The sequence below is a fragment of the Gymnoscopelus braueri genome, assembly GCF_963280865.1.
Source record: "Gymnoscopelus braueri genome assembly, chromosome: 9".
Taxonomy (NCBI): domain Eukaryota; kingdom Metazoa; phylum Chordata; class Actinopteri; order Myctophiformes; family Myctophidae; genus Gymnoscopelus; species Gymnoscopelus braueri.
Window position 1 is genome coordinate 4560626 of NC_137610.1, and position 20261 is coordinate 4580886.

The following is a 20261-nucleotide window of genomic DNA, read 5'->3' on the forward strand; positions in this document are numbered from 1 at the left end:
GAGAGAGAGAGAGAGAGAGAGAGAGAGAGAGAGAGAGAGAGAGAGAGAGAGAGAGAGAGAGAGAGAGATTTCAGCACCATTGAGCAGGCAATGACTGACAGGCTAGGTATCACCAGGTGCACTAATTGCTAGAGTGCAGAGGGACATGGGTTGATATTAATGGTATTAACTCAAAATGTATATATCACACAGCTTCGATTTTTTGATTAAATCGGAGAGTGATGTAAAAAAAATCTGTAGTGTAGAAGTTGCACGTTCATCAAATGTCAATGTATATATTGTGTCTTGTGTCTGGGTAGCTCAGTTGGAAGAGCTCTGAACCGCAAGGTCATGGGATCAAATCCTGGCAAAGGCAACACTGCGTATGAGTAATATGGTTCCCTGGTGTATAGAGCATTGTTACAGGTATAGACTCATTTGTTTGTTAATGTTGCTACCCTTTAAATGGCCATGGCCAATAGCGTGGCATTGGGCGCTTAAAGTTAAATATTTGAAAAACTAAACATTATTTCAAAGAAAAAGCCACCAGGCCACTAATGAGTTGTGAGTGAAGACAGGTGTGATTGGTGATGATTGAGAGCAGGTGAGAGGGGTGGATCCAATCCATGGGAATAGAGAAGAAGTGAACATGCATTAATTAACAAAGTCATGATTTTTGTTCAGTAAATTATATTTGGACATGTTAAATTGGGGTTTGAACCAGGGACCTACAGACTTGCGGGTAGACAGTGTAAAGGATAATTCCTTTAACAGGTCTGTTCATGAAAGTCCTTGCGGTCTTGTTTCCAATGAGGGCCTGTGAGCAATTAGGGGTTAAGAGTCTTGCTCAGGGACAAATTTCATTTCATCGACACATTTGCTTGCCTGGCCTGGAATCGTGCCTGGGGCAACCAGGGCCTCTGGCTCTCTAGGCGGGCTCACTAACCACTCAGCTATGGCCGCAGTACTGACTAGACAGAATTGGATTTCATATGTGGTAAGTTATCATACAGCATGGGTTGTTTATTATATACATACAAGCTCATAACGCGTCACATTGTAGATCGGCTGTATGTGGTTACTGTAGGTGTTGTATTAATAATTACATCTGCAAAGTAACAAGTAATTAAAGCTGTCATCTGCTGTAATTGTAGTAGAGTAGGAGTAACACAAATAGAGTAAATTAAAATAAGTATAAGTAAATTAAAAGTACCTCAAAATTGTACTGTGCATTGTAAGCACTGGTATTGGTACTTGAGTAAATGTACATAGTTACTTTTCACCACCATTGAGGAGCCAAAGACTGACAGGCTAGGTATCACCAGGTGCACTGATTGCTAGAGTGCAGAGGAACATGGGTTGATATTAATGGTCTTAACTCAAAATGTATATATCACACAGCTTAGATTTTTTTGATTAAATCGGAGAGTGATGTAAAAAAAAATCTGTAGTGTAAAAGTTGCACGTTCATCAAATGTCAATGTATAAAGTTTCTTGTGTCTGGGTAGCTCAGTTGGAAGAGCTCTTGACTCTGAACCGCAAGGTCATGGGATCGAATCCTGGCAAAAGCAACACAGCATATGAGTAATCTGGTTCCCTGGTGTATAGAGCATTGTTACAGGTACAGACTCATTTGTTTGTTAATGTTGCTACCCTTTAAATGGCCATGGCCAATAACGTGGCATTGGTCACTTAAAGTTAAATATTTGAGAAACTACACATTATTTCAAAGAAAAAGCCACCAGGCCACTAATGAGTTGTGACATGTGTAATTGGTGATGAGTGAGAGCAGGTGAGAGGGGTGGATCCAATCCATGGGAATAGAGGGAAGGTTGCTGACTAGATGACTCTTTTCCCACCCTCCCACCCTCACGCACCTTAACCTCAGTAAAACAACGACCTAACCTCAAGAAACACTATTTGTAAAACTAAGAATTCTAATGATCACCTCAACACATTGTTGGGGACAGGGAACTAACCAGCGACCTATGGACTCACAGGCTGCCTCCCTTCTCATTGAGCTAGAGATATGGCCTCCCTGATGGTGTCTGTTGATATCTATAGGTTTTTCCGTCCGTTATGAACCAAGCCTCTGTTTCGCTAACTACTCTAGATCACTGGTTCACAAAACATTTACCAATCAATTTTTTTTGTCTCCTCGGAATGGAAACTCGTGAAAATAGTCGATCTACAAGCTCACAACGCGTTGCTGTCTGAAAAGTTGTGAGATTGTAGATCGGCTATTTTCACAAGAAAGTATGTCATACATAGAAAACAACTACTCTCAAAAAAGCATTTCATGTCATTTAAAAAAAAAAAAAGCACATTAACAGGGTCATGTTTTGTACAATGCAATTTAAATGTAAACTGTAATGAGTGGGATTTGAACCGGGGACCTTTGGAACATGAGGCTATTCTTTATTGATTGAGCTATTTAATCCACAGCCTCAGACAGTGAGAAAGGAGAATCCAACAAAACAAAAGGGCGAATGAAGTACGTCATACATTGAAAATAACTACTTTCAAATAAGCATTTCACGTTATCTTTAACAATTGCACATGTATTCATTGATACAGTCATGTTGTGTGCAATGCAATTATAATGAAGTCTACATGAGGTGGGATTTGGACCAACAAACCTGAACTGGTGAAAAAGGTGCTCACACATTTGACACGGTTTCACGCAAATTGCTCAGAAATCCTGGGTTTAAATGTTTTTCAAACTGCTCAATATGGCGTAAAATCTAAGGGCGGAGCTTACTGGTCAAAGTGATAGATATGTTCCTCATGAGTCAAGGCACATGTGTAAGCAAGTTTCACGGCTGTCGGCCAAACGAGGCATGACTTTTGCCTGTTTAAAGTTTGCATTTTAAAAAAATTGCTATAGCGCCCCCCTTTGACCAATTGGAGTAAGATTGGTTTCAGTGATACTTGGAATGACCCTCTACATTATTCCAAAGTTTCAAACAAATGTGAGTCTGCATGTACGTGTTAGGGGCAGACGAATATTTTTTATAAAACTGCAATATTAATTGGCTCATAAAAGCTTAATGTTTTCACTTAGAAAAAATCCAAGCCATGTTTTTGTCGCAAAGTCCAAAGTACATGTGTACAGTTTCGTGCAGATTGCTCAAAGATCCCAGGAGTAGATAGATTTTTCATATAATTCAAACACTCTCATGTGACTCCCATTTGACCTAATCACTCAACACTCATGTGACTCTCATGTGACACATGCAAGTCCCCCGCTGTGGACCCCAACACTACAGGTCAGAGCTGTGGCCTTTAGAATCTGTATCTATGTGTACCTATTATGACTAAATATCCCTCTGAAAATAAGATAGAAAATATATAAATTCTACTAGAAGGCCACATGTGTAGGTAACATGTCAATACAAACGCCACCATTACATCATAATAATGGATTATTCTACATATGCAGGCGTTTACCTCTTCATTTATAACTTCGGTTCATAAACTAACACTAATAATAATAATTACAATAATAACTGCAAACTTCAGGCGCTTGAAAGCCATGGATAATTCTACACACAATGTTATCATAAGACAATGAATCAAAGTTCCCTTTCTTGTAGATGACTGGTTGTACTGTTGTGCAGTCATAAATAAATGTCGTTGTTGTTTGTGCCTTATAAGATTATAAGTACTCAATGGATACTCCCTGATAAATATTTTTTTCAAATGCACCACTAGAAGTTGTGGTTCGGGGACCCCCAGGGGTCCTTGAAGGCGTTCCAGCGGGTCCCCAGCAAAATGTGTAAATAAAACATCCAAATCAGTTTAAACACTCAAGAGTGGAATGTGCTCCTCCCACATTTGATTCTTAACTAGAAATAATTGTTTTTTTTAACCCATAAGGCCTGGGACGCATCTGTGTCATTTTTAGATTTGAGCTAAAAAACATTATTTTACACTTTGGCTGTTCAAAAATAGCAGATCTGCAAGCTCATAGAGCGGCACTCTGTGCCGCTCTATGAGCTTGCCAAATACATATCATTTTGGAGGTCCTTGACATGAAAAATGAAAAAAAAAAAGGATTACCATATAGAAACATACAGTACGTTTTTCAGAAAACTGTTGGGATTTAGAAGACATTTGTAGAATCGGCTTCAGGTCCTAATGGGTTAAAAACGTAATGTAGTAAATGTACTTTACTCCCCACCAGTGCACTTCACATGCACTCCATCCACCCTTTGATACCTATCATTACAAGATACCTTGTATCTCCATAATCTCATATTTTGGTTTGTTTTTTTCATAAATTCACCTACAGTATAATGACTAGGGGTGGGACGATATATCGATATATCGCGATACTTTCTCCCGCGATAAATAATCGATATCCTCCCGAAAAATATCGCTATTAATTTTTTTTTTTTTTTTTTTTAGTTTGTGATACGTTGTTTTTCCTACTCTGTATTTGTGTAATGATGATTTTGAACTGTTTGGTGCTATTTTATGTGTTTATGAATTGAATACAAGGACTATCGTGATATATCGTTGGTGAATTTTCATGCAATATATCGTGATATCGCAATATATCGATATTTTCAGATATCGTGATATATCGTTGGTGAAATTTCATGCAATATATCGTGATATCGCAATATATCGGCATTTTCAGATATCGTGATATATATTGTTATCGTGGGCCTAATATCGTGATACATATCGTATCGTGAGGTACCCATATCGTCCCACCCCTAATAATGACATGTCCAGAATAGGGACACCACGTGAAAAATGATTTGCACAGATTTTCATAGCAGATCTACAAGCTCGTAGCTTGTAGATCTGCTATTTTTGAATAGCCAAAGACATCTAAAGTGACATAGATGCGTTCCCGGTCTTAATGGATGTGTTTCTGTCAGATCTCTTATAGTGGTGTGATGGTTTTTATGCAAATGCTTATTATAGCACTTACCCACTTTTTACATTTACATTTACTGAAATGTAAAGTGCATTATTATTATAAATACAATCCATTACTCAACCACCATCTGAACAGCCATCAGCTGGGTGGAGCTGAAACGGAATTAGACCCGCATCAGGATCAATACCAGGCACTGGTATCAGTTTATATTTAAGGCTATTGATGGGAAGGTTCCACCCTACTTTACATTGCTATTAGAATGGGAAAAAAGCACTTACCAGACCCGCTCAAGCGACTGGCTTACACTTGAGGTTCCACCTGTTCAGTCTGAACTGGGGAAATCTGCTTTCTGCTTTGATGCTCCTATTTCATGGAACACTCACGCTAAAAATTAATGCCCCAATATCCTATGGACAATTCAATCACCTGCTCTTAAATCTCCCTACCTCACCATGTCATTGTTTTGAACTTACAAATGTTCTGTTATGGTTTTATTTAGTTGTTTCTGTGTTTTATACCTGTACAGTATGTGCCTTAATTGTAGATTTTTGTGTATGTAATCTCGTCAGCATTGCAAATGAGGGTAAACCTCAATGCTCTTTTCGAGAATAAATAAAGGTTTCAATCAATACTTTTCGGACAAACAACCACTTTAATAGAGGAACCTTGCATTTTTCACACACTGTGCTGTATTGATCCGTGTCTAGACCTACTATGGTCAACACAACACTTCATGGTCCAATGAGAATCCAGTGGAGAACCACTGGTCTAGACGTTGTTTATATTTCTGCTTCCCACCGCAGGGGGTCGTTCACAACCAGTGGTGGAACAAGTACTCAATTTTTTTTTACTTAAGTAAACGTGTCAATACTGCAATGTAGAAATACTCTGTTACAAGCAAAAGTCCGCAATTCAAAATTGACTTGAGTAAAAATACAAACGTATTGTTATCACAATGTACTTAAAGTACCAAAAGTAGAAAGGACTCCTTATGCAGAATGTCCCATTTCACAAGTTTTCTAATGTATACAAATCCTTTGAAAATAGCAGATCTGCAAGCTCACAATGCGTCGCATCGCAACGCATTGTGAGCTTGTAGATCTGCTATTTTGAAATGGACAAAATGAATATAGGGCTGAAGTGGTTAATGTATGTTTTGTAATAATAATCTACAAAGTAACTAGTAACTAAAGTTTTCAAATAATTGTAGTGGAGTAAATGTACAATATTTGTCTCTGAGATGTAGTGGAGTAGAAGTAAAAGTACTGAAAACTGGAAATACTCCAGGCAAGTAAAAATACCTCAAAATTGTACTTAAGGACAGAACTGAAGTAAATGTACTTAACACCACTGTTCACAACTTGCCTGTTTCTTTGTTCCTTCTGTCAAATGCTGCTCTCTCTTCTCTCTCTCTCTCTGATTGGTCGGATGGATGTGCTTTGTGTTGTTTATCCCGCCAGGCGCATCCTGCACGCAGCAAAGCTCAACAACCAGACGGGTCACTTCCTGTGGGTGGGCTCTGACAGCTGGGGCGCCAAGATCTCGCCGGTGGTGGGCCAGGAGAGGGTGGCAGAGGGGGCCATCACCATACTGCCCAAGAGGGCTTCTGTGGACGGTAAGACGTGCAGGGCATTTACTGTATAACAATACTAAAATATAGCTGCAAGCAGTGATAAGCGGGGCCAGCAATGCAGAAAGAAAAAATAAAGAAGCAATGATAAGTAATAATGCACAATAAACCATAGAAACATAGAAGACTGAACTTGAGGGAAAGAAAACCATGCAATTAACATGAGCATTTTAAACCCTCACTAACCCTAACCTCAGTAAAACTATGCCTACCCCTAAACTCAAGAAATACTATGCGTAAGCCTAAGAATGCCAAATCATGATCACCTCAACACATCGTCAGGGACAGGGATCGAACCAGTGACCTCCGGACTCATAGGCTGCCTTTCTTCTCATTAAGCTAGAGATATGATAGCCCTGGCAGTGTCTGTTGATATATATAAGTCTTTCCATCCCTGATGAACCAAGCCTCTGTTTTGCTAACTACTCTAGATCACTGGTTCCCTAACCATTTACCGATAGAGAAATTGTACGTCTCCTCGGAACAGAAACTAGTGAAAGTAGCCGATCTACAAGCTCACAAAACGTTGCTATCTGAAAAGTTGTGAGATTGTAGATCAGCTATTTTCACAATGAAGTATGTCATACATTGAAAAAACATACTCTCAAATAAGCATTTCATGTTATCTTTAACAATTGCACATGTATTCATTGATACAATCATGTTGTTTGCAATGCACTTTAAATTAAGTCTGCTTGAAGTGAGGCTTGAACTGGCGACTTTGCGGTTGCCAGGCAGATGCTGTAGAGAGAAGCCATTGGACCAACAGACTTAAATTGTGAAAAAGGAGCTCACACAGATGACACAGTTTCACGCGAATTGCTCAAAAATCCTGGGTTTAAGTGTTTTTCAAACTGCTCAAAATTGCGGACAATCTAAGGGCGAAGCTTACTGGTCAAAGCGATAGATGTGTTCCTCATGAGTCAAGGCACAAGTGTAAGCAAGTTTCACGACTTTTGGCCAAACGAGCATGACTTTTGCCTGTTTAAAGTTTGCATTTTCAAAAAATTGCTATAGCGCCCCCTTTTACTAATTGGAGTAAGATTGGTTTCAGTGATATTTGGAATGACCCTCTACATTACTGCAACGTTTCAAACAAATGTGAGTGTGCATGTACAGTATGTGTTAGGGGCAGATGAATAATTGTCATAAAACTGCAATAATTAAAACCTATCTCCTACTGGGATTTTTGAGTAAACAATGAATGTTTTTCAAATAATTCAAAATGGTGGGAGATCTAAAGGTCAGAGGTCAAAAGGGTGAAAGTTGTTCAGCACGAGGAGACGCATATGTGTATCGAAGTTTCATGGCTTTAGGTCAAACAGGGCATGAGTTGTACCTGTTCAAAGTTGGCACTTTCAATTGAGTGCTATAGCGCCACCCTTTGACGAATGAGTGTGAGAATTATTTCTTGATAGTGACCATCTACCATATGGCCGAGTTTCGTAAAAAGCGTATGCACGGTTAAGCCAGAACTGCGAAAAGTGGCAGAAAAAGAAGACGAATACTGCCAATAACAAGACGGAGCCTCGCTCAGTGCCTGAGCCTGGCCCCGTAATGATAGGATGGAACAATATGTAGATAGAATGAGTTAGCCTGGCATGGCCAGACTAATATCACTGCGTAGATATTAGTCTGGAATCTCTGTGTGGAACCTGCTTCTCCAAGGGGCTGATTTAAAAAAAATGCCTCTGGTGATAAACCCGCCCTACATTTGCATACTGGACCGAAATCCAATCACAACCGAGCGGGGCAATTGGTCTTCTTTGTACTGGCAGATTCTTCTGGTTTCCAGGCTAAGTACTGTATATAAAAAAAAAAACTTTTTGGATCGGGCTCATTGTAACTCAAGACGGCTAGATAGAAGGTAGATAAGAGAGATAATATAAGAGAGATACGATAAGAGAGATAAGACCTTTATTGATGGTTGAAGGAGATTAACACTGAGAGGGAGAGTTCTTCCATTCTGATTTAGAATCACACTTTTTCAAGATGGCACGCTGTTTACAAGTCATACTAACTCTCTTACTGTCAAGAACGACTTGTGACGACTTAAAAAAACAAAAAAAAAAAAACGTTCAGAACCCAAGATATCGTGATCCGAAGATTTGCTGCTCCATTCACTTCTTGGTTAACGTATTACTTAAAAAGGCTGTATCTCGGCTCCAGTGTACTTTTTTTTTGACTATGTATTTTTGGCCCAGACATGTTATTTTCAAAGGCAGACAATTAATGTCAACGAGGTCGCGATGACCTGAGTGTTAATGATAGTGATTAGGGGGGGCACACTTTTTGATATAGCGTTGTGTATATATATATATATATATATATATATATATATATATATATATATATATATATATATATATATATATATATATATATATATATATATATTTGTTTTTACAAATGGAGTCCTGATTGAAGTGAGTGAAATTCCAGTGAGATGTATTTTCTGTGCATACTGTACTACTTACACTCCCCATGGATTCCCCTCTACCTACGCTACCCTTTCTAACGAGACTCAGACATTCTGGAGACACATTTCATATGAGCTGCAGTTAATAATGCTGACAGTTAGTCAAAGCCTGTTTCATTCCTATGCCACCATAATTCTCCAGCAGTATATATATATATATATATATATATATAACATATGCAAAATCCTTAGCGTTGCATCTTGCAAGAAATGAGTATGTCAACTATATTGTACAGATATTATACCTGTACTGTATATCCTTGCTGTTGGGGCAGAAACCTCTTATCTCCATACTTTATCTCCATGATTTTTCATAAATTAATGCCCTTCTCGATCATACTACAGCGTCACACGAAAGCATCAAAAGTAGCAGATCTACTGAAAGCTCGAAGCGTGGCGTGAAGCGTCACCTTGTGAGCTTGTAGATCTGCTACTTTTGCTATATTTTTATTTTAATCCTGAAAAGTAACAGTTTTAGACGTATGAGGTTTCCACCCGACAGAGACGATATGCAAAATCCTACACGTTTCATCTTGCAAGTAATGTGTAAATGTCATCTTCTATACCGTACAGATACTGTGCTGTATCTCTCTCTAACACAGGCAGTGTCTAGCCTACTTTTCAATATCCCTCAAACTTGTCTTCTCGTCCTCAGCCTTTGATCGCTACTTCAGAAGCCGCTCGCTCTCCAACAACCGACGGAACGTGTGGTTTGCCGAGTTCTGGGAGGAGAACTTTGGCTGCAAGCTGGGGATGCACGGCAAGAGGCCCGGCAGTCCAAAGAAATGCACAGGTACTGCATTTATGATATAACACCCCCAAAGAAATGCACAGGTATTGTATATTGTGCAACACCCTGCAATGGGTCGAGTAGAGAAAGAATGGTGCACATTTAGCAGTAGTAGCTCAGAGCTTCTGCCTGATGACCAAAGCCTGCACTTTGGCTTTGTAGGGCAGTACAAGGGGCCCACTTGCAGTACCCTCACAGCCCACAGGTTGGAAATCGCTGCTCTATAAACTTGTTTTTTACCCTTACTTTTTCTAACACAGAACAAACACAATGACACACATCCAACAAGACCACACAAACAGAGGCACCTACAGTATACATGTATGCATACCCATGACATTCAAACACACACACACTCACACACACACACACACACACACACACACACACACACACACACACACACACACACACACACACACACACACACACACACACACACACACACACACACACACACACACACACACACAGTGATGTAGCGAGCGTGCGTCCATGTGGTGTTCTTGATGATGGCTCTGCTCCTTGCTCCTCCTGTGATGATGCCCAGTGCAGTGCACTGAGGGCTTTGTGAGAGTGAGTGAGCGCCCCACAAATCCTCTGCAGCGCAGCGCAGCCTACTTCAATAGGACACGCATCTGGCCTTCCAGCCCCATGCTCTCCACAGTGTATGACCAGATGTTCATATCTGGTCCTCTTCCTTTTCATGTGTCAGGGCTGCCGAAAACATTGTCCAGTCTATCGACTCCTTTGTAGATTAGCGAATATATTTTTATGAGAGGAGTAATTAAAGTAATTTAATGCAGACTCATTTAAACAGAGGCGTGCGTGCGTGTGTGCGTGGTATTTGTACTTTACTTGAGTATTTCCAATTTCCAATACATTTACTTCTCCTCCACTACATCTCAGAGGCGAATATTTTACTTTTACTCCACTACAATTATTTGAAAACTTTAGTTACTTTGCAGATATAAATGATTACATTATACAACATACATTAACCACTTTAGCCCTATTTAAGTAAAGAATTTGAGTACTTTTTCCACCACTGGTGTGAACGGTAAACAATACTAAATGCATGTGCAGTGCCTTCGACATAAATGCATGAACAACCAAGCATCACAACCATTTCAGACACAAGTGTTTCCAAGGCTTGCAGTCTTTGCTCACATCTCACAGTGTTTGTGAGCCTTCATTTATGGCTATAAGTCTGTTGGATAAACAGACGCCTGCCTCTCTCTCCAACTCATGCAACAACACACTTGACTGGATGATAAACTTGGCATAGACCCACCCCCTGCCTCCCCTGGGCTCCCATCACGGTATACCAGAACCCATACTATCTGTGGGAAGGGTTGGCTTACACATGGCAGGACCTCACAGCATCCGTTCTGGAAAGTAACTACAGTGTAAGTGTATTTACACATTTCTAGTCACTTTTAAGGTCAACTTTTCAATATTTTATTCCTCTGCTCCACTACGCCTCAGAGGCAGAGCTTTGGATTATTATTACAGAACATACATTAACCAAATAAGCCCCATTGTACACTTTATCTATTCGAAAATAGCAGATCTACTGTTACACATTTTGTCGCTATGCGATGCATTGTGAGCGTGTAGATCAGCTAATTTATGTTTTACTTTTGAAAAAGCTCCTGAAATGGGACATTCTGCATAATGAGTACTTTTACTTTTGGTACTTTGAGTACATTTGTCCTTTTAGCCTATACTCAAGTCGAATATACGTAGGCTTTTTACTTGTACCAGAAGCATTTCTACACTGTGGTATTGCTAGAGTACTTTTACTTAAGTAAATACAATCTCAGAACCTTTTTTTTTTGCCAGCGACTAGATGAGAAACTTGGTATGGACCCCCAGGCTCCCATCACAATGTACCAGAACCCAGACAATGCTATGTGGGGAGGGTTTACACATGGCAGGACCTCACTGTGTTCCTCCCAGGCTCCCAGACAGTCCAACGATCAGAGAGCTGCATGCAGGGATGGGTGGATGTGTGTTGGAGCAGACGGCTGCACAGCCGTAATGCCAGCAGACTGTACAGAATGCATTCAACCTGGAGCCAGACAGCCCATCCTACACATCACACCAGCAGGCCACTGGCACTGCTGCATACCTGATATCAGTGGTGGAAAGTACATTTACTCAAGTACTATACTTAAGTACAATGCTGAGGAATTTTTACTTTACTGGACTATTTCCCATTTTCAATACTTTTTACTCCAGTACATCTCAGAGGAAAATATTGTACTTTTACTCCGCTGCAATTATTTGAAAACTTTAGTTACTAGTTAATTTGCAGATTTAAATTATTACATCATAAAACATACATTAACCACTTCAGCCCTATGTTATACCTAGGCTATTTGAAAATAGCAGATCTACTAGCTCACAGCGCGTCGTATCGCGGCACGTTGTGAGCTTAGATCTGCTATTTTCAAACATTTTTGTACTTTTACTTTTGGTACTTTAAGTACATTGTGATACCAATACTTTTGTACTTTGACTCTGACTCAAGTACATTTTGAATTCCGGACTTTGACTTGTAACAGAGTACTTCTACATTGCAGTATTGATACTTTTTTTTTTAAAGTATGTACTTTTTATGTACTTTTTCCAAGTACTTTTTTAAGTACTTAAACATTATTTGCCTCCGAGATGTAGTGGAGCATTGAAAATGGTTTACTTAAGTAGGCCTACAGTACTAGTAAATTAAGTAGTTACCACTGGGGATCAGTCCTCCTCTGTCTTCGCTCAGTAATCATCCTTCCTGTGAGTGCTATGGGATTGGCATCATCTATTTCATCTCATAGTGTTTGTCCTTGTTGTCTGCCTTTGAGAACTGACCTTAAATAACTGTGATGATGGGATCAAAATATTGACGTTTGGTGAGGTGCTCCGTGCCTATTTGTAATATTTATGTGGCTGTGGCTGGGTGTAGTCTTTCAATTCAGTTATTAGTTTTGTTTGTATCACCGAACCATGTACAAAATACATGAATCTACAAAGCAAAGATAGAGGATGATTTGTACCAGATTTAAAGGTAACTTTCCCTCTACTGCCCGGGATTTGAACCCGGTTTCCTGCGCAAGTACTGATTTTTTTAATACCATTGAGCTAATAGAGCCTGCCTGCTTGCTCAGGGGAGACATTTTATCTTGACCATCAGGTCAAACTTCGTGTCAGATCCTGTGTCTAGGTGAGACATGACCTTTGACACGATCTAAATGTCTCAATAGAAGAGCAGGGAGACAAAACACAACCACCCCAATTACATAAGTTATATTGTATCAACATACTCTACCATACAGATTGGACAAAATTACATTTTATTCATGATCAGTTTCTTTTAAGTAGTGCCCCTTTAACCAGTACCTCATTTCTATTTGTGGTCCCTGGGCAGGTGAAACGGTGCAAAACCTATGATCTCTTGTTTTATTTTGTGTTTTTATGTCATTTAATGCCCTACCTCATCATACTGCAGTGTCACTCAAATGTAGCAAAAGTAGCCGATCTACGAGCTTGTAGATAGGCTATTTTTTGCCATTTTTGAATATTTGAATCCTGAAAAGTACAGTAACAGCTTTAGACATATGGGGTTTCCGCCCGACAACAACGATAAGCTAACAGAAATGATAAAAGGTGCATTTATATACTGTATAGTGCCTTCATACACAGCACTTTACAGCGTTGCATTTGCATTCACACACAAACACTCACATACATAATGGAGGTAATAATCTCCATAATGCCGTATGGAGTGGATGCATGGAAAACATGTAATATTGTTAAAAACACACTGGATGTTATCACTGTACATACACATTTAATGTAGGGTGTGTGTGTGTGTGTGTGTGTGTGCGTGCGCGCGTATGTGTGCGTGCATGCGCGCACAAGCATGTGTGCATTTATGCTCCTGTATAAAAGATGTTTCTGAACATTTCCCAGGCTTTTGATGGTTAGAATGTCTGTTTGTGTGTGCGTGCATATGTATGGCGTTGGCAGACAGTATGTGGGCGTATGTGTTAGTTGTTATTTGTCTGTGTGTGTGTGTTTGTTGTTATTTGTCTGTGTGTGTGTGTTTGTTGTTATTTGTCTGTGTGTGTGTGTTTGTTGTTATTTGTCTGTGTGTGTGTGTTTGAGAGTGTCATTAACCACAATACTTCGGCATACGACAAATAGCGACAATAGCTCGCAATGTGACACATTGCGCTCTTGTATTATCTGCATGTGTGTGTGTGTGTGTGTGTGTGTGTGTGTGTGTGTGTGTGTGTGTGTGTGTGTGTGTGTGTGTGTGTGTGTGTGTGTGTGTGTGTGTGTGTGTGTGTGTGTGTGTGTGTGTGTGTGTGTGTGTGTGTGTGTGTGTGTGTGTGTGTGTGTGTGTGTCCGTGCATGCGTGTCACTTCCCCCAGAAACTCCATTTCCCGTCCATCTATCTGAGCGTATACGTACGCATGAAGGCGTCCGTCTCTCTGCCGGTGCTCTAATGACATTGTCATCCATGACGCTGTCTCTCATACATCACTGCTGTCTCTCTCTCAGCCTCAATCTGCTCTGCTTCGCCTTGCATGTGCTTATGTACCATTATGTGTTTATTCACGTGTCTGTGTGTTGTGCTGTGTTGTGCTGTGCTGTGTTGTGTTGCGCTGTGCTGTGTTGTGTTGTGTGTGTCCCCCTACCACCTCCATACACCATTGTGTTGTTGTGGGGCAGAAACCTCTTATCTCCATTATTCTAACTTTTTCTCTTTTCTCGTAAATCAACGCATTACCCGCCAAGATATTAAACATCGTTTTTGTATCCACTTGCCAGCGTTTATTACCTTAAATAGACGATCTTTGAAACGTCGTGGAAGCCTCCGTAGGTTGGGGGAGGGATCCGTGTATCCACTGGAACAATAACATTCCAACCGCGAGCATACATTTTGGGGCTATGGCCCGTTGAAAACGGGGTGGTTTTCAATACAAAAAGAAATAAACCTGAGTTAGGAGTGTTTTTCTAAAACATCCTTTAGTTGGGGCGGGACGGACGTCCGTTTTTTTTTAATGACATCACATCCGTCTACTGCTTCTCTGAGTGACGAGGGATCATTCCTAAGCTGTGTTAGAGAGTTTTGAGCTTGTAGATCTGCTACCTTTGATGCTTTTGAATTTTGAATCGTGAAAAGTAACAGGTTTGGAGGTTTTTCCACGCGACAGAGACGATTCCCGTCTTGGAGAGTACAGCGTGGCGTACTCTGCGTGGCGTCTGTCTGTCTCTACAGCCTGGCATCCCTGGCGTCTCTTATTGTTCTGACACGGCGACTTGAAGTAATGACAATTATTACCAGCCATGACATTCCAGCTCTCTCTCTCTCTCTCTGCCGCCTCTACCTTTGTCTCAGTGGCTCCCTTGCTCCCTTGCTCCCTCTCTCTCTCTCTCTCTCACTCACTCACTCACTCACTATTAACATTCGTTAAGAATACACACTTCGCCTCAGCGCCGATAGATTCATCTGTCAACAGTGCCCCGCCCCCATCTGATTATTCCCAGTTTTTTTTTTACGAGAACGAGGGAAAACAGTGACAAAAAAAACCCAAACATCAGTCCGTCTTGTTGTCAGCGGTGTGAAAGAAAGAAAACACAACACATTAAACACAAACACGCACGCTCTCGAACGCGCCAAGCGCGGCGAGCTATAGGAATAAAGAAGGCGTCACGCCTCTGTCCCGCTGAGCGGTACATATACCGCCGCCAGAGGGTCTATACCTCTCCAAAACGATTCCACATCACTTAACGTTCCACATGCCTGCTCCTCTCCGCACGCCCAGAGCGACACAACACGCTGACTATACAACGTACCCCACAGTGGCGTGTGGGCGGCCCAAATGTAATCCTCCATGATGCAGAACGGGTTGTTTTTATTTGTGTGTGTGTGTGTGTGTGTGTGTGTGTGTGTGTGTGTGTGTGTGTGTGTGTGTGTGTGTGTGTGTGTGTGTGTGTGTGTGTGTGTGTGTGTGTGTGTGTGTGTGTGTGTGTGTGTGTGTGTGTGTGTGTGTGTGTGTGTGTGTGTGTGTGTGCGGTGCGTGCGTGCGTGCGTGCGTGCGTGAAAGAAGAGGGGATGTGGGTGGGCGGGTGGTAGTGGGTGTACTTAAAGTAGAAAAGTTTCAAATGTATAAAGATATTTTGAAAATGGCAGATATACATCGCGACGCATTGTGAGCTTGTAGATCTGCTATTTTCAAATGGCCGAAATGTATTTAGGGCTGAAGTGGTTAATGTATGTTTTGTAATAATAATCTACAAAGTAACTAGTAACTAAAGTTTTCAAATAAATGTAGTGGAGTAAAAGTACAATATTTGGATCCAAGATGTAGTGGAGTAGAAGTAAAAGTATTGGAAATTGGAAATAATCAAGTAAAGTACAAATACCTCAAAATTGTACTTAAGTACAGTACTTAAAGGACGACTTCACCTTCACTTCATCTTCATATAATTGGTCCTCACTAATATCCATGATAAAATGGTACACATTTTTTCTACTTGGTCTGTGTCTCATAGGAGGGCTGTGGACAGTCCAGAAACCCGTCTACCAGTGACATCATCTTTTGGCATGATTTTTTTTTCCAACAAGATTTCACATTTTTTATTTAGATTTTAATTAACACGAGAACAATGGCTTCTTTTATTGCATTGCAACTTTCCAGGAATAGAAAGCCTGCAGTTTCTATTAGCTTGGATTCCCCATTGATGATGTCACTGGTAGACGGGACTCTGAACTGTCCACAGCCCTCCTCTGAGACACAGACAGAGTAGATTTTTTTTAACCATTTTATCATGAGTATTAGTGAGGACCAATTATATGAAGATAGGTTGAAAATCGGTGAAGTCGTCCTTTAAGTAAATGTAGTTACTTAGTTACTTTACACCACTGGCGGGTTGGAGGGTGTGTGTGTGTAGGGGGGGGGGGCACTCTTGGCCAACTCCTTTGGCAACACGCCAGACGGGGGGAAAACAGGATTGTGTGATGGGGAAAGTGGTGGGTATAAATATAGACGTTATATAATTTATAATATTTATATAGGCGTTTGTATACTGTACCTCCAATGCTGGAGCGTAACGTACGTATGCTGTCGGGCAGAAACCTTGTATCTCCATATTTCAATATTTTATGAAATATTGAAATATTAAATATACAGATTAATGCCATACTTTGTCTTACAAGACCGTCACGCCAACCAACACGCCAACACTCTCTCCCTCCCCAAACGGCCTATCGTGACTTCCTGTGACTGTAAGGCGGTCCCCTGAGGGTCATCTGGTGCCGTTCCGGGTGAGCTTAGATCTGCTATTTAAAAATATTTTTGTACTTTTACTTTTGGTACTTTAAGTACATTTTGATGCCAATACTTTTGTACTTTTTACTCAAGTAACATCTTGAACACAGGCCTTTTACTTGTAACAGAGTATTTTTATATGGTGGTATTGCTGCTTTTACTTAAGTGCGAAAATGTAGTACTTTTTCCAACACTGTCATGCAGTAGGTGCACTTGAACATGTATGGTTAAGGTGCCCAAGGCTTGGTGGTGTGTTTGCGCTGCTACAGGGATGGTTTAACAGTTGTAATGGAATGTTTATATTTGGTACAAAGCATCACAAAAGAGACGGGTGGGACTGCTTAGTTTTTTTGTCAGGCAGCAGGTAAAAACTGAGTATCTGGCTTTTCAAGGAGGAACAACGTGCAGGGAGCATCAGGGTCAGTCGATGATGAACTCATGGCAAAAGGGCTGGTATAGCAGCTCGCCTCAGAAGAATAGCATGCGCCTATTATAAAAATGATTTCCTGTCTGGACGAATTTGTTGAGATGTGGGGGCAAGAGGGAAGTCATTTGATCCAGAGTCTCTGGTTTTTATGAGTGGTATAAAGTAACTAAGTACATTTACTCAAGTACTGTACTTAAGTACAATTATGAGGTATTCTTTACTTTTACTCCACTAGAATTATTTGAAAACTTTAGTTAATAGTTACTTTGTAGATTTAGATTATTATTACAAAACATACATTAACCCCCATATACATTTCGGCCATTTGAAAATAGCCGATCTACAAGCTCACAATGTGTCGCGATGCGACGCATTGTGAGCTTGTAGATCTGCTATTTTCAAAAGGTTGGTATACATATTATAATGGGACCTTTTGTATAATGAGTACTTTTACTTTTGGTACTTGAAGTAAATTTTGATACCAATACTTTTGTACTTTTACTCAAGTAAATTTTGATTACCGGACTTTTACTTGTCACAGGGTATTTCTACATTGCAGTATTGATACTTTTACTTAAGTACAACATTTGAGTACGTTTTCCACCACTGATCTCTATAAGAAAAAAAAAGTTATATATTACACAAATTGTGTTTTCATTGTCTTAATGTGGGTGTCTCTAAAGTATAAAGCATGTGTTTTAGTGGGATCTTTCTTCAATGAGTAGGAATGTCCTGATGTCTGTTTGAGTGTAAACTGAAGGTTAACCCATTCAGTCCCGGGAACGCGTCTACAAATGTCTTCTAAATCCTAACAGTTTTTTTTAAACTTATGTTGCTGTTACATCAGTGGTTCTCAAACTATGTCAAGGACCCCCCAAAATGATATGTATTTGGCCTAGGACACTCTTATCTCAAAATATGTTGTTCCAGGGACCCCCCAGAAGCAAAGATTTGAGTTACAAATGTTTGCTTTAAAAAATAATAATTTAATAATAATAAATTCAAAGATTTGCAAAATAAATAAAGCAGATCTACCCGCACTATGAGCTTGTAGATCTGCTATTATAGATGCGTTCCCGGTCTTAATGGATTAATTAAGGCTTGTGTAATGCCCGGGATTCGAACCCGGGTCTCCCACGCATGGAAAGCCAACATCTTAACCACTGGCCAAAGGGAATTCCCTTTCACTCGGGGGAGATATTAGACTCTCTCTCTCTCTCTCTCTCTCTCTCTCTCTCTCTCTCTCTCTCTCTCTCTCTCTCTCTCTCTCTCTCTCTCTTCTCTCTCTCTCTCCTCTCTCTCTCTCTCTCTCTCTCCTCTCTCTCTCTCTCTCTCTCTCTCTCTCTCTCTGTCTGCTCCATGTGATAAACATGTCGTGTTGTTGTTCTCCTTTACCTGAGCTACGTAGACAGTTTTTGACGTGTGGGTATAATTCTGCTGTCAGGAGACATTTCCAGACCCCTCTGGGCTCCTCATCCTCATGTTGTCAGCAGCGGTGGAAAAAGTACTACTTTTTTTTTACTTAAGTAAAAGTATCAATACTGCAATGCGGAAGTACTCTGTTACAAGTAAAAGTCCGGAATTCAAAATTTACTTGAGTAAAAATACAAAAGTATTGGTATCAAAATGTGCCAAAAGTAAAAGTACTAAAATGTTTGGAAATAGCAGATCTACAAGCTCACAATGCGTCGCGACTCGCGATGCGACACATTGTGAGCTTGTAGATCGGCTATTTTTCAAATAGTAAAAGTAAAAGTATTGAAAATTGGAAATACTCCAGTAAAGTAAAAAATACCTCAAAATTGTAGTACAGTAGCCTACTTGAGTAAATGTACTTAGTTACTTTACACCACTGGTTGTCAGAGAGCTTGAGGAGGAGGAGAGTGGCTTGTATTGAGTCCCAGATTGAGTTTTATAGAGCAGTGAAGAGAGAGAGAGAGAGGGAGATAGGGTCTGTATACGCCGTTCCCCTTTTATCTGAGCCTGTCACCGTCTGCACTGTAATCATGCTACCAGACACAACGGCCTGAGTCAGCACCACCCCGGGTCATACACCTGTGTGTGTGTGTGTGTGTGTGTGTGTGTGTGTGTGTGTGTGTGTGTGTGTGTGTGTGTGTGTGTGTGTGTGTGTGTGTGTGTGTGTGTGTGTGTGTGTGTGTGTGTGTGTGTGTGTGTGTGTGTGCGTGCGCACAGTCAGTTCAGCTTCAACTGACTGTATGTCTGTCTGTGTAAGTTGGTAGCTCTTGCAATATCACACAATATACCCGTCCCTCATATCAAACCTGTAAATCACAGGTAAAATGCTGTCAATGAGAGAGAGAGAGAGAGAGAGAGAGAGAGAGAGAGAGAGAGATAGTGCGTGTGTGCATGCGCACATGTGTGTGTGTGTTTGTGTGTCCTAGGGGGCTGGGCAATTAAAGGACGACTTCACCCATTTTCAACCTATCTTCATATAATAGGTCCTCACTAATGCTCATGATAAAACTGTAACATTTTTTCCTACTAAGTCTGTGTCTCATAGGAGAGCTGTGGACAGTTCAGAAACCCGTCTACCAGTGACATCATCGATGGGGAATCCAAGCTAATAGAAACTGCAGGCTTTGTATTCCTGGAAAGTTGCAATGCAATAATAGAAGTCATTTTTCTCGCGTTAATACAAATCTAAATAAAATGTTTTAAATCTTGTTGAAAAAATAATCCTGCCTTATGATGATGTCACTGGTAGATG

General features: G+C 40.4%; 1 protein-coding gene across 1 annotated transcript in view; it reads left to right on the forward strand.

Moving 5' to 3' along the window:
• The window catches only part of grm8b (glutamate receptor, metabotropic 8b), a gene marked incomplete at both ends in the record, with an annotated part of 405215 nt that overhangs the window by 244301 nt on the left and 140653 nt on the right, over window positions 1-20261 (forward strand). The window contains 2 exons of the mRNA XM_080438351.1: window positions 6334-6488; window positions 9638-9775. Of these exons, the coding sequence (XP_080294477.1) occupies window positions 6334-6488; window positions 9638-9775 (293 nt within the window). The remainder of the gene's footprint in view (window positions 1-6333; window positions 6489-9637; window positions 9776-20261) is intronic.